Source organism: Lepus europaeus, chromosome 14, assembly GCF_033115175.1.
Source record: "Lepus europaeus isolate LE1 chromosome 14, mLepTim1.pri, whole genome shotgun sequence".
Taxonomy (NCBI): domain Eukaryota; kingdom Metazoa; phylum Chordata; class Mammalia; order Lagomorpha; family Leporidae; genus Lepus; species Lepus europaeus.
In genome coordinates, this window is record NC_084840.1 from 60,212,814 (window position 1) to 60,226,872 (window position 14,059).

Consider the following 14,059-nt stretch of genomic DNA (forward strand, 5'->3'; position numbering starts at 1 on the left):
CGCCATTTTGGACATACGTCATAAGCAGGGCGACCTCAGGTCTGCACCAGCCCTGAGCCTAGCAGAAAAACATGACTCTGTGGGGAGGGGTGAAATAACAGGAGATTAGCATCTAACTTGGCAACCCAGTGGGAGACTGCAGGAGAATTGGAGCCCACACTGAGGGCAGCAGAGATTCCCTGTGTGGTCCTTGGGAAAGAGCTTCCGATCTCTGGCTCCTGTGGGTATATCATTTGCCTGCTAACTACCTCCAATTACGTTCAGCTGTGCGGAATTACTTCCCTTTTAAATCAAAAAAAGAAAGAGAGATTTACCACACCTAACCTGGGAGTGTCATCCTTGACACACCCTCAACCCTGAGGAACCAAACACAGCTCTCAGTCCACACTCATCTCAAGCCTCTAAGGCTCCACTGAAAGCAGACAGTCCACTTAATATAGAGCCATAGTGTAACAAGAAAAAACACCACAGTGAAGAAACCAAATATCTCCAACATGCCAAACAACAAACGCAAAAACCAAGCTAACAAGAACAAGGAAGAAACTATGACGCCCCCAAATGAAAAAGACACCCCAATTCAAGATTATGAAGATGATAAGATCGAAGAAATGCAAGAAGCAGATCTCAAAAAATTGATAAGAACATTAAGAAGTTCTCAAAAACAAATTCTTGAACTACAGAAATCCTTCATGGACAAGATAGAAAATCTCTCTCGTGAAAGTGAAATATTAAGGAGGAATCAAAATGAAATGAAACAACTAGTGGAACAAGAAACTCTGATAGTGACTAGAAATCATAATGAAATGAAGAGTTCAATAGATCAAATGACAAACACATTAGAGAGCCTTAAAAACAGAATGGGCGAAGCAGAAGAGAGAATATCGGACTTAGAAGACAGAGAACAGGAAAGGAAACAGGCAAACCAAAGAAAAGAAGAAGAAATTAGAAATCTAAAAAATATTGTCAGGAATTTACAGGATACTATTAAAAAACCCAACATTCGGGTTCTAGGAGTTCCTGAAGGCATGGAGAGGGAGAAAGGATTAGAAGGCATTTTCAGTGAGATACTAGCAGAAAATTTCCCAGGTTTGGAGAAGGACAGAGGCATCTTAGTACAGGAAGCTTATAGAACCCCTAATAAACATGACCAAAAGAGATCCTCACCACGACATGTTGTAATCAAACTCACCACAGTGAAACATAAAGAAAAGATCCTAAAAGGTGCAAGAGAGAAACGTCGGATCACTCTTAGAGGATCTCCAATTAAACTCACAGCAGACTTCTCATCAGAAACCCTACAAGCTAGAAGGGAATGGCGAGACATAGCCCAGGTACTAAGAGAGAAAAACCGCCAACCCAGAATAATATATCCTGCAAAGCTCTCATTTGTGAATGAAGGTGAAATTAAGACTTTTCATAGCAAACAGAAACTGAAAGAATTTGTTGCCACTCATCCTGCCCTGCAAAAGATGCTTAAAGATGTGTTACACACAGAAACACAGAAACACGGTCACCAATATGAAAGAAGGTAAAGGAAGGAAACCTCATAGCAAAAGATCACAGGAAGCTCAATTTCTCTTTGACATAGAATTAAACTCTGATGCTCTGTTAAAGCAATATGTTAAAGTAATCTATTATGTTCTCTTGATGTCTGTTAAATTCTAATTGTTCAAAAACAGCTGAATTTTTATTAAGAGCAATGGGTTATTTAAATATGTGCTTTTTTCAAAAATTTGAATATCTGCTGCTCATAAAACTAAAGCGTTGTTGGTTCTGTGTTTAGCTGTCCTCCTGTAGGTTCCTATGGACTTTTTCCAGCCACTTTTATTGTATTCAGTACTTTGGGATGGCTCTGTAAACAGATGAAGCCAATAATGTATTAACAGTACCAACTGAGAGAAAGTATGGTTAACTGAGGTTACTAAAAAGAAAAAGCAATTCAAATCAATTGGCAATCTACAAAAAGAGTTAAAGATTTTAAAAGCTATTATTAAAATTGATGTATTGGTCTATTATGCTATATTATATGTGTGTACATATTGTATGTCCACATGGGGAAATTTTATTAAGAGTTTTATTTTAAATGGCTTATAGATAAGATTGTCCATAAATTTAAGCTGCTAAAATCAATCAAAGATACATTTTAATTTGTGGGACCTGAATCTGTGTATCATATGTTTTAGACTTGTTGGTAGAAAGAAACTAAAAACATTTTAGATGGTTGTGCTTAAGTTTACTGGCTAAACAAACTACACCATGTTAGATATTTAAGAGGTGTTTTCAAATACATGATTCTTAAAATTTATAGAAGGCATTGGACCTTCTGGTAAATGTTTTCTTAAGTTGTTATCTAATGGTTGAAACGGTTTGCTAAGTATTCATGTGATATTGCTATTGTCAGCAAGCGATCTAGGACTTGCTCCCTCATTTCTCTATTCGAAGCCCAACTTGTTCTTTCATTTCTCTATTCTCTTCAAGGTAGGAAACTAATTCTATTATGAAGGAATCTGTAGGATGCACAATTTAATCTTTAGACCTTATAAAAGAGATGGCTAACATTTTTCTGCAATAGCATAGCCAAAATAAGAACTCAAATAATAATCTCATAGCTAGATTCACTTCGCCATCAGCGAAGTATACAGTAAGTAGAAAAAACCTCCCTTTCAGACCAAAGGGAAAGAAAGTTTTAAAGTGAGAATATAATTTTCCTCATGGGCATTGTCTACCTTAGAAAAACTACTACAGAACATGCCTGTGACTATAGACTTGTAGTTCAGGCCACCGAAGATTAGAGATGGGAAACGGGCACTCCCTTGACTTGCATCCTCTGGTCTGCTTTAACACAAACCAGGAGGAAAAGAAAGCTCGGCATCAGAAGCAATGGGTGGCAGGCCTATTAATGGCTGATCTGTACAGTGATCTGCCCTCAAGGAGACCCAACAGGCCAGTCCACTGCAGTGGCTTTCAATGTGGTAAGCCTGGGCTTCAGCAGAAGTCAGCTTGTGAAGAGCCCTGGGAGCTCTGCCAAGAGTTGGATCACTGGTAATGGACCTGCCCTGGAGTCGAAGGATGCCCAGGTCAGAGCCACAGATCTTATTGGCTCTAAGCTGAAAAGCCCTTCACTCAGCCCAACTTCCAAAGTGACCACTGCAGCTGAGGGGATGGTCAAGTAGGGTCAGCAACATTGCAGGCAGAACTGTAAATTTCTTGTTAGAGATGCCCCCTGCCTTGACCTGGCCAGCTCTCCTCCCAGGCCAGCCAAGTAATGAAAGTCAACAGAGTGCCTTCCCCTAGGAGGTTCACACCTCCCTTAGGATATACCCCATGTGAAGAGATAGATAGGTCTGGGCCTCTGAATTTACAAGGCCTAAAGCCCACCAGATTATTATCAAGCCCCTTCTGTCAGGTTCTATTTGCCTCTCAATCAGAAAACTTAATTGTAGCTTAGACAGCACCTTTCTTAGCTCCTCTAATAATGACTCTGTCCTTTGTTCTAGGCCCTGTCTAGTGCACTTGGGCCTCATTCCTTTGTAATCATAACCTCTACTCTACCTCCAATGGCTCTACTCCCAACATGTGTGTACTGATGGTCCTCTTCCCCACTTAATGCTGTATAATTGTTCAAACCTGGTAAATGCCACTCTTAGGATCATTGGTTACTATCCTCACTCTGTCTTTTATGACCTTGTCTAAATATGATCAGAGTCGGCAAACTTGGAAGGCTTCCATAGCCTTGGCAACTCATGACGACAGCCTAGGATGGTTACTGGCGCCATAAACTAGAGTGTCAATTTGTTGGGTCAACAACAGGAGCCACTGTGCACTTGCTCCTCATGTGGGATCTCTGTCCTTAATGTGCTGTACATTGTGATTTAATGCTATAACTAGTACTCAAACAGTATGTTTCACTTTGTGTTTCTATGTGGGTGCAAACTGTTGAAATCTTTATACTAAATTGATCTTCTGTATATAAAGAGAATTGAAAATGAATCTTGATGCAAATGGAAGGTGAGAGGGAGCGGGAGGGGGGAGGGTTGCGGGTGGGAGGGAAGTTATTGGGGGGGGGAAGCCATTGTAATCCATAAGCTGTACACTGGAAATTTATATTCATTAAATAAAAGTTAAAAAAAAAAAAAAAAAAAAAAAAATTAATAACCAAGTGTATGTTTTTCCAAGAATGCAAGGTTGATTCTTTTAGCTCTTCAACAAAGTTAATATGTGCTCCTGATTTTTTTAAAATTCAATAGAAGAGTGATTAATACTCTAATGGGATGATTCAGTCCTAGTATTACCCTACCTAGCATGTTACTTATGTGAAAACAGTAGCAGGAATTCTCTCTTAGGTACCAATACCAATACCTGCTATTTCCATTACTGATGGATTTATTAGCCAGTGTAGACAAACAAGTAAAAACAACCAGAGGCATAAAAATTTAACAAGTAAAACTATTTCCATTTATAAATGACTAAAATATACTTGGAAAACTCAAAAGAATAGTAGAATAATGCAATATAAAAACTGAATTAAGATAGCAGACTATAAACTTAATGTACAGAGAAACATTGTCTCTTAAATGCAATCAATAATCAAATAGATGTAATAGAAAATAAAAAAATACATTAACAATAAAAAGGTAAAAGATAAATATAAAGAAATATGCAAAACCTAGAGGGACGCTTCAAAATACTCCTGAAAAATACAAAAGTAGGTTTGCACAAATAGGAAGATAACCTTTGTAGTTAAAAGTGTTAATTCTCTCCAAATTATATCAAATTTAATGATTCCAATAAAAATACCAGTAAGTTTCTTTTCCCCCTAGAGCTAGACAACTTGTCACAGCTTAGATTCTGTGAGAAGCAGACATTGAGACAGTGATTGGTGTGCAAGAGATTAATTAGGCACTATTCTTGGGATCAACAATTTAGGGAAAGAAAGGGAAGGAAGGCAAACAGGATTGGGTCAAGAGAGAAGTCAAACTTTTTTTTTTATTATTTTTAAAGATGTATTTATTTGAAAAGCAGAGGTACAGAGAGAAGAGAGGGACAGAGAGAGAGAGAAAGAGAGATCAATATTCCATCTGCTGGTTCACTCCCCAAATGACCACAACAGCCAGGGCTGGGCCAGACCAAAGCCAGGAGCCAGGAGCTCCTTCTGGGTCTCCCATGAGGGTGCAGGGGCCCAAGTACCTGGGACATCTTCCATTGCTTCGCCAAGTGCATTAACAGGGAGCTGGATCAGAAGTGGAGCGTGGCGTAGTGGGTAAAGCCACCGCCTGTAGTGCTGGCATCCCATTTGGGCACTGATTTGAGTCCTGCTACTCCACTTCCAATCTGGCTCTCTGCTATGGCCCAAGACCTTGGGCCCCTGCACCCTCGTCGGAGACCTGGAAGAAGCTGGAAGAATCTCCTAGCTCCTGGCTTTGGCCTGGCCCAGCCTTGGCTGTTGTAGCCATTTGGGGAGTGAACCATCACATGGAAGACCTCTCTCTCTCTCTCTCTCTCTCTCTCTCTCTCTCTCTCTCTGTGTGTGTGTGTATGTAGTTAGGTTACAGCTTTTTTAATCCATTCAGCTAATCTGTCTTTGATTAGAGGATATAATCCATTTACATTCAAAGTAATTATCTAGTATTAGTAAAGACTTGCTGGTTTATTGTTTTCTAGTTACTTTGTATAGCTTTTTTAAAAAGATTTATTTATTTATTTGAAAGTCAGAGTTACACAGAGAGAAGGAGAGGCAGAGAAATAGAGAGAGGTCTTCTATCTGCTGGTTCACTCCCTAATTGGCCGCAATGGCCAGAGCTACACCAATCCAAAGCCAGGAGCCAGGAGCTTCCTCCAGGTTTCCCACGCGGGTGCAGGAGCCCAAAGACTTGGGCCATCTTCTGCTTTCCCAGGCCACAGCAGAGAGCTGGATCGGAAGTGGAGCAGCCAGGACTTGAACCTGTGCCCATATGGGATGTCAGCACTGCAGGTGGCAGCTTTACCTGCTACACCACAGTGCCGGCCCCAACTTTGTATATCTTTTGTTCTTCTCTTCTCACTGTCTTCTAAAGTGGTTTGGTAGTCTGTGATACTGTCCTTTATCTTTTGTGTATCTACTAAGAGTTTTTGTTTTGTGGTTGAGGCTTAAATAAAACCTTAATAACGGGCCTTTTAAAAAATTTTGTGTTTGTGGCTTGTCCTGCAAAGCCGCACTGTCAGAGCAGGGTGACAGTGTCCTTCCCACAAGGAGCACCAGAGACAAGTTTTGGTGAACATGTCTGACTTTATTCACAGCCTTGTATGCTTTTAAAGGGCAGGTAGAAGGGGCATAAGTAACTCAGGGGGAACACTAACTATAGGACAGAACCGACTCTGGTGCCAATATGCCTCTCCAATTAGCTTGAAGGTAGTTTTCCAGGTGGGCCTGGGCCACACCCGGGAGCAGTTTACCTGATTGGTAGAAGGTGGGAGTGGGGAGAAATGTGTCTGTTCTTGTTCGGTTTTTCATTTAGTTAGAGAGGGGATCGACCTTCCATCCATTAGTCCACTCCCTAAATATCTGCAATGGCTGGGGCAAGGCCAGGCTAAATTTGGATCTGGGTTGTAGCGACCTAACTACTTCAGCTTTCATTTGCTGCCCCCCAAGGTATGCATTAGCTAGATCTTAGAATTGGAAGTAAGCCAGGACTTAAACCTAGGTACTGTGATATGGAATGTGGGTGTCCCAAGCAGCATCTTTTTTTTTTTTTTTTAAAGATCTATTTATGTATTTAAAAGTCAAAGTTATGGGGGGGTGGTGGAGAGAGATCTTAACATCTGGTGTTTCACTCCCCAAATAGCCCCAATAGCTGTGTAAGGGCTGAGCCTGACTGAAGCCAGGATCCAGGAACATCCTCCGTGTCTCCCACATAGGTGCAGGGGTCCAAGCACTTGGGCCATCTTCGGCTTTCCTTGATGCATTAGCGGGAAGCTGGATTAAAAGTCGAGCAACCAGGACTTAAACTGGCACACATATGGGATTATGGGATGCTGGTGTTGCAGGTAGTGGCTTAACTCAGTCTGCCACAACACTGACACCCTCCCTCCCCTGCCCTGTCAACCAACAGCATCTTAACAGCTGTGCCAAGTGCTTACCACACAGGCTGTTTTTGTCAGTGATTTAACTTTGATCACTTGCACGAACTCTGCAATTTTACTCTGCCAACGCACTTTGTTTTTGATAACATATTTTGTGTCTCCTTTAGTTTGTGTCCCTTGACAAAATGTGAGAATCATTGATTTGTGATAGTTTTGTCTTTCATGCTAGAGATATAGTCAATTTCTATACTACCATTAACTTAGAATAAGAGTATTCTGAATTTGTATACTTTTGTTAGTGAATTTTACATTTTCATGTTGCTATTTAATGCCATTTTCTTTCTACTCAAAGGACTCCATATTTCTTGTAAGACAGAGCTAGTGGTGATAAAGTCCCTCATTGTTTGATCATATGAGAAAGTTTTTATCTCCCCTTCAGTTTTGAGTAAGAGGATTACTGAGTATAGTATTCTTGGTTGGCAGGTTTCTTCCTTTCAGTTTTCAAAATTTATCATTCCATTCTCTTCTGGCCTGCAGGGTTTCTGTTGCAGAATTCATAATTAGTCTCATGGGACTCCTTTGTTTTCCTTGTAGCTTTCAATATTCCATCTGCCTTTGACATTTTGATTATAATATGGGTCTTGGTATGAGTCTTTTCAGATTTGTCCTCTAGTCTTGTTAGTCTTGTCTTGGGTAAGAGATGTTCCTCCTCAATCATCCTGAAATTGACAACCATAGATTCTGCCTCAGAACTTTTTGTGTGTGTCCGACTTGCTCACTTTGTTCTTAGTGTCCCCTTCCCCCTGGACTGGAGAGTGTCAAGTCATGCTGCTGCCTTAAGGAAGGTGGGATAGAAGTCAGTCCTTTGGGATGCAGCTGGAGAGGTTGGGGTGGTAGATCTGTGTTCTAGTTCTTCCTTTCCTTTTGGAGAAGCTTAAAGCCTCAGTTTATTTCTCATTCATTCTATGTTACATCCAGGAGAGGGCCTGAGGCAGATGCCTATACTCTTTTTAAAAAATATTTACTTGTTGTGATCTACTTGAAAGGCAGAGTGTCAGAGACAGAGATCTTACATCTGGTAATGCACTCCCCAAATGCCCACAATAGCCAGGGCTGGCCATGCCTGGAATTCCAACCAGATTTCCCACATGAGTGGCAAGGACCTAAGTAAGTACTTGAGTCATCTTCAGTGCTTCCCAGGGTGGGTTAGTAGGAAGCTGGATGAGAAGCAGAGGTGTCAGGACTTGAACTGGCACACTGATGTGACTGTCCCCAAAGTGGCTTAACCTGCTATACCACAACACCTGCTCTAGATACCTACTATTGATCAGACTACTCATCTTGAACCTGGGAAAACTGTTGCTGAATGCGTCCAGGTTTAAAAATCATGTTTTTGTTCAGTGTGGTCTAGGAGACTTGAGTGTAGAACCCTGTCAACTCCCAAAGCTAGGTGATTTAGGAGTCAGTCCCTTGGGTGAAGGCTGTAAAAGTTGGGATATTCAACATGTACAGAAACTGACTCTAGAAGGATTTGGGTTCATTACTGGAGCAAGCCAGGGAAGAAGCTGTGGCAGAAAACCCATTCTCTTTAGAAGAAGCAGAAGTCTCATACCCTCGGAGCAGCGGGGACACTTCTGGTTTGAAACTTCTGGTTGGAGTTATCACTGAAACAAGCCAGGAAAGAAGGCACCAGGATCCTTTTCCTGTCAAGCACAGAAATGTTCCCTAGCATCTTTTTAGTGAGAGATTGCAAAAGTTTATCTCAGAAGTTAGCCGGGAAAGAAGGCACAGGGAGTACCCATTATCTGGTTCAAGCAAGCGGAAGTTTCAGTTCCTCCTGAAGTTATCAGTGCATTAAGTCAGATATAAAGGTGCAGGGAGGGTCCACTTTCCCTTTCAGGCATGGAGAGGCCCTACTACCTCCTGAAATGAGAAATTGCAGAAACTGGAGAAAAGCGGGTAGAGTGGAGGAGTTGTATCCCTTTTGTTCTCTTTCCATGGGCAGATTGTAGGGCTGAAATTATCACTTATGGTGAAGAAGGTATGTAGAATTATGTCCCTCCCGTGGACATGCCCCGTGGAGATGTAAAGGAGGCAGGGTGTCCAGGCTGGGAGTGAATAATCCCCAAATGTGCCATGCTGTTTTAAGCTGCTTTCTTTGGACATCCAGACCCCTGTGCTTACAAATCTTCTCTAGAACACTTCTTATTGTACCCATTTTACATGTTGCTAGAGTTGATCCTCCAATACCCTCTTCTCTGTGTTGCCAGTCTATTGTCTTATTTTGTCTTTTGCTCTGTAATTCAGGTATTATTTACTTCATTTAACACATACTTACTGAGGTGTATTTATGAATCTTGGAAAATATGCTAGGCAGGATGAACTTCTGAGCCTTAACGTAAGTAAACAAATAATATTCAGGTAGTTATAAGTGCTTTAGAAGAATATAAATCAATATGTTGGGGTGGAGATTGCATATTGAACACTATTTTAGAATCTGATCAGGAAAGGTCTCTCTGATGAGGTGATATTTATCTTTAAAATTTTTTATTTATGTAGACAAAGAGAAACCAGAGAGGGAGCAAGCTCTGCATATGCTGGTTCTCTCCCAAAAGCCAGTAACAGCCAGGGCTGAGCCAGGCTGAAACTAGAAGCTGGGAACTCAATGTGGGTCTCCCACCTGGGTGGCAGGGACCCATTTCTTAGAGCCATCATGTGTTGCCTCCCAGGGTCTGCATTAACTGGAAGCTGTAATTGGGAGTGGAGCTGGGACTCAAATTTAAGCATTCTGATATGGAATGCAGCATCTCAAGCTCTATTTTTTAATATAGCATTTTCTTCCCTCCCTCCCTCCCTTCCTTCCTTCCTTCCTTCCTTCCTTCCTTCCTTCCTTCCTTCCTTCCTTCCTTCCCTTGAAAGCCAGAGTTAGAGAAGGAGAGGCAGAGAAAGAGAGAGGTCTTCCATCTGCTGGTCCACTCCCCAGATGGCTGCAACGGCCGGAGCTGCGCCAATTTGGAGCCAGGAGCTTCTTCTGGGTCTCCCACATGGTACAGGGGCCTAAGGACTTGGGCCATCCTCCACTGCTTTCCCAGGCCACAGCAGAGAGCAGGATCAGAAGTGGAGCAGCCAGGACTCGAACCGGCTGGCACTGCAGGCGGTGGCCTTACCCATTGCACCACAGCCCCTCAAGCTGCTTCTTAATCTCTGGGCCAAACCTCAGTCTCTAGAGTCAGTCCCCTTCTTCCCCCCTTAACCATGGTTTAAATGTCCTACATCAACTGTCCCTTGCCTACCTCCACCTTCATTTCCTACCACTTTCTCCCTTCCCCACTAAACATCATTCAAATTGGTGTGATTCAATTCTTGGGACTGGCCAAACTCTTTATTGCCTTATCCGAATAAACATTTCCTCCAACTTCGATCAATCCTAAATATGACAACCTCAGAGGTCTCCATCTATCAGCACTACTATTATAAAACTCTAGATTTTTTTTTCTAATACAACATTTGTGATTAAATAAACATAAATTTTAAATATCTGTTTCCTTCAGTAGACTCTAAGTTTCAGGGGAAAAGTTATTTTTTCTGCCTATTTTTTCCCTAGAGCTTAGCACAGTACCTGACAGATAGTAGATGTTTAGTGCATGCCCATCAGTCAGTGGATACATGAGAGAGCCCTGATGAAAAGGCAATATATATATATATTTTTTAATTTGACAGAGTTAGACAGTGAGAGAGACAGAGAAAGGTCTTCCTTCCGCTGGTTTCATTCCCCAAATGGCCACTGCGGCCAGAGCTATGCCGATCTGAAGCCAGGAGCTTCTTCCTGTTCCTGGTTTCCAATGCGGGTGCAGGGGCCCAAGCACTTGGGCCATCCTCCACTGCCTTCCTGGGCCACAGCAGAGAGCTGGACTGGAAGAGGAGCAACTGGGACTAGAACCTGGCGCCCATGTGGGATGCCGGCACCACATGTGGAGGATTAACCAAATGAGCCACGGCGCCGGCCCCTTGAAAAGGCAGTGTTAGAAGACTGGAAGACACACAAGTAGCCCTAAAATGTTTTCAGTATTCTTCAGATAAGTGGTGAACTTGAACACTTTTGAAGTGTCAGCCAATTTATTGTAAAAAGTAATATTATATTGGGTATCTGAAAACTTGCAGTTATTTTAAATTCTAAACTGTGTAGGTGCCACAAGGATAGGGAACTTGTCTTATCTTCACCACCATGTCAATGATGCTCAGCCTGGTAACACTTGGAGAGCAGTCTGTAACTATACTACACATTACATTTGCTAACATTAATTTGTTCTTTTTTTCAAGGTTAATTTGAAGCGACCATGTCCTTTCTGGGCAGAAGATGGCCATTGTTCAATAAAAGACTGTCATGTGGAACCCTGTCCAGAGGTATAGTAAAATAATGGGAAACTTGATTTCTCTTGGACCGTTTGAGAGGCCGAGAGACAGATTGAAAGAGCCAGAGAAGTCCCATCTGCTGGTTCACAACCCAAATGCCTGCAACAGCTGAACCTGGGTCAAAGCTGCTGTAGACTGTGGGAGGCAGTGGTAATGACTTATGTAGCTGGATTCTTTTCTCTCACCTGCAAGGGCATGAATTGTGTTTTTTCTCCTGGCTCTAGCCAGGTTTAGTTCTAGCTAGCCATTGTGGTCATTTGGAAAGTGAACCAGCAGATGAGAACTAACTTTCCTTCTCTCTCTCTCTCTCTCACAATTTGCCCTCTCCCCCCCCCTTCCTTTCAAATAAATACCTTTAAAATATTAAGTCATTATTTGATGAATCCTCAACATAAGAAATAAAACACATAAGCATATAAAGATCCCTGTCTATTTCCTTTCCAGTCCCATTTTGTTCCTTTCTCCCCACAAATAAAAACTGTGTGCTTCTGCTGACACTTAATGTGAGGATTTTTGTATTTCTCTCTTTGGAATAAAGGTCCTTAGGCATTTCATATTGTATCCAAACTTGTGATGCAATTTACATTCTATAATTTGAAGTTAATTGTTAAGATCACTTTGTAGTTTACAGACTGCTTCATTTTGTGCTATTGGCAATAATCAAGCTTATTTTTTGCTTTATTTTAGTTATACATTTATCATTACTTTTAATAGTTCCTTGTGGGATATTTTGTGTTATTCATGACATTCATGTTTGGTAGCTTAGTATTTCTAAGTGATCTAAGATTTGCTTAAGTCAAATAACTATATTCTGCTTCAAAGTTCTTAAAAACTACTAGCAATTTTGATTTTCACATACTATACTACACTAGTTAGAGAACATTTAGTATCATAGGGCACTTGCGGGTAATTATTCTAGACTATAAGTTCAGGGTTTTATAATTGTGACTATTTAAATTTGATGAGTTTTACAATGTTCCCTCTTGTACCCATTAAAAAAACCCAGACATGATAAAATATGGCAACAAGTGACATTGTTATCTATATAGTCTTTATTAAATGAAGGGAAATCTCATTATTTACATTATTCACTCATTCTGAATCTTTGGTTAAAATTTCTCTATGAAACATGAACAGTTTTAATAGGTAATCAGTTTTCTAGGTTTTGATCAAAAGATCAGTCTGGGATTGTCTCCTTTTGGGTATGATTTTATTTAAAGTTGTCTTTGATAAAACAGTTGTACAAATTGATAGATCTATTTATTAAAGCCTAACACTAATTATTGGCTTTGTGGAAAAAAATGTTGGACCTAGACACAGTTCTTCATTTGGTAAACTCTGTAGTCAAGAATCTGACTCTTGCCTTCTAGTAATCCAAAATTTCCTAAACTTTAAATGTCATTTTAAAGCTTTGATTAAAAGTGAGCATATTATACTTCAAATGGTTTTGAACTTTTAAATGCTTCCCCCTATCCCCTGTGGTAAGAGAGTCTGTAGAAAAAAAGTGATTATCAGTTTTTAACCTAAAAAAAAGTAAACTATAGAGAATTACACTCTTCTATACTTTGATTTACAAATCTGTAAACTGGGCTAATTCTTTACCCAAGTGGTAGTATGAAAACAATTTAAAGAAATACATCTTTGCACCTTTGGTAGTAAAATACTCTGTGAATTAGAGCAATGCAATTTGTGGGAAAATCTCTAAAAAAGAAGTTAAGATCACTTTTAAAATTTTTGTTCTCGTTCTTTTAAGAGTAAAATTCCAGTTGGAATCAAAGCTGGGCATCCTAATAAGGTGAGTCACTTCTTTCTTGAATGTTTCTGCTTCACTTAGTAAAATTTGCTGTTTACTGCTTGAGAGTGGTTGCTGCAGAGAACCATAATACGATTAGTTTGGAATGGAGACAGTTTGCCTCAGAATTCTAAATCCCTAATTTTGACAGCAAGCCAAGAGGTCTTCCATCTGCAGTTTCTATTCAGATTACTTCAGTTATCTCTTAGGAACTTTTGGAAGAACTATAAAATGTAACTACAATATCAGATTACCTACTCAAAGTGTGTTTTATCACATAAATATTTTCAGTCATTCTGTTTCAATTAGTTAACCTGTTAGATTCAAGATTATATTATATAAATGCATACCAAGATACAATAAACAGAAAACTCTCAAATGGTATAAAAATATTCCTTTAAAGATTACCTTTTCCCTCTTATGAGCATGTCCTAATTTATTTTGCTATTTGTGTGTTTAGCTTAACAGTTTATTTCTAGGTTTTCATTTTTATACATATAGATTAAAAATCTTCATATTCTGCTTTCTTGTGTATCCTCTCCCCATTTTCTTCTTGCTCTTTCCCAAGGACTCTTTTGTTTGTGCTCACTTTCTCCTATTTGTTTTTGTTTTATTTATAATTAATAAAACAGAAAGGCAGTTGAAGTCCCCTGAACTCCTTCCCTATCTCACTCTGAGCTGCCTTCCTAGAGTAGCCATTTTCCTGAAGTATTCTCCTGTGATTTTATTATTTTATTGCAGGGGCATATACAAGTAATATACTTTTATTGCACATTTATCCACAAATAATATAGA

General features: G+C 40.2%; 1 protein-coding gene across 3 annotated transcripts in view; it reads left to right on the forward strand.

Annotated features, from left to right (window-relative positions):
• Positions 1 to 14,059, forward strand: part of ERO1B (endoplasmic reticulum oxidoreductase 1 beta) — a 68,179-nt gene that overhangs the window by 20,356 nt on the left and 33,764 nt on the right. For all 3 annotated transcript variants that reach the window (XR_009867934.1, XM_062210693.1, XM_062210694.1), the window contains exons 3-4: positions 11,380 to 11,463; positions 13,226 to 13,267. Coding sequence is in view for 2 of the 3 variants with exons in the window: in XM_062210693.1 (XP_062066677.1) it covers positions 11,380 to 11,463; positions 13,226 to 13,267 (126 nt within the window). In the remaining variant the exon portion in view is untranslated. The remainder of the gene's footprint in view (positions 1 to 11,379; positions 11,464 to 13,225; positions 13,268 to 14,059) is intronic.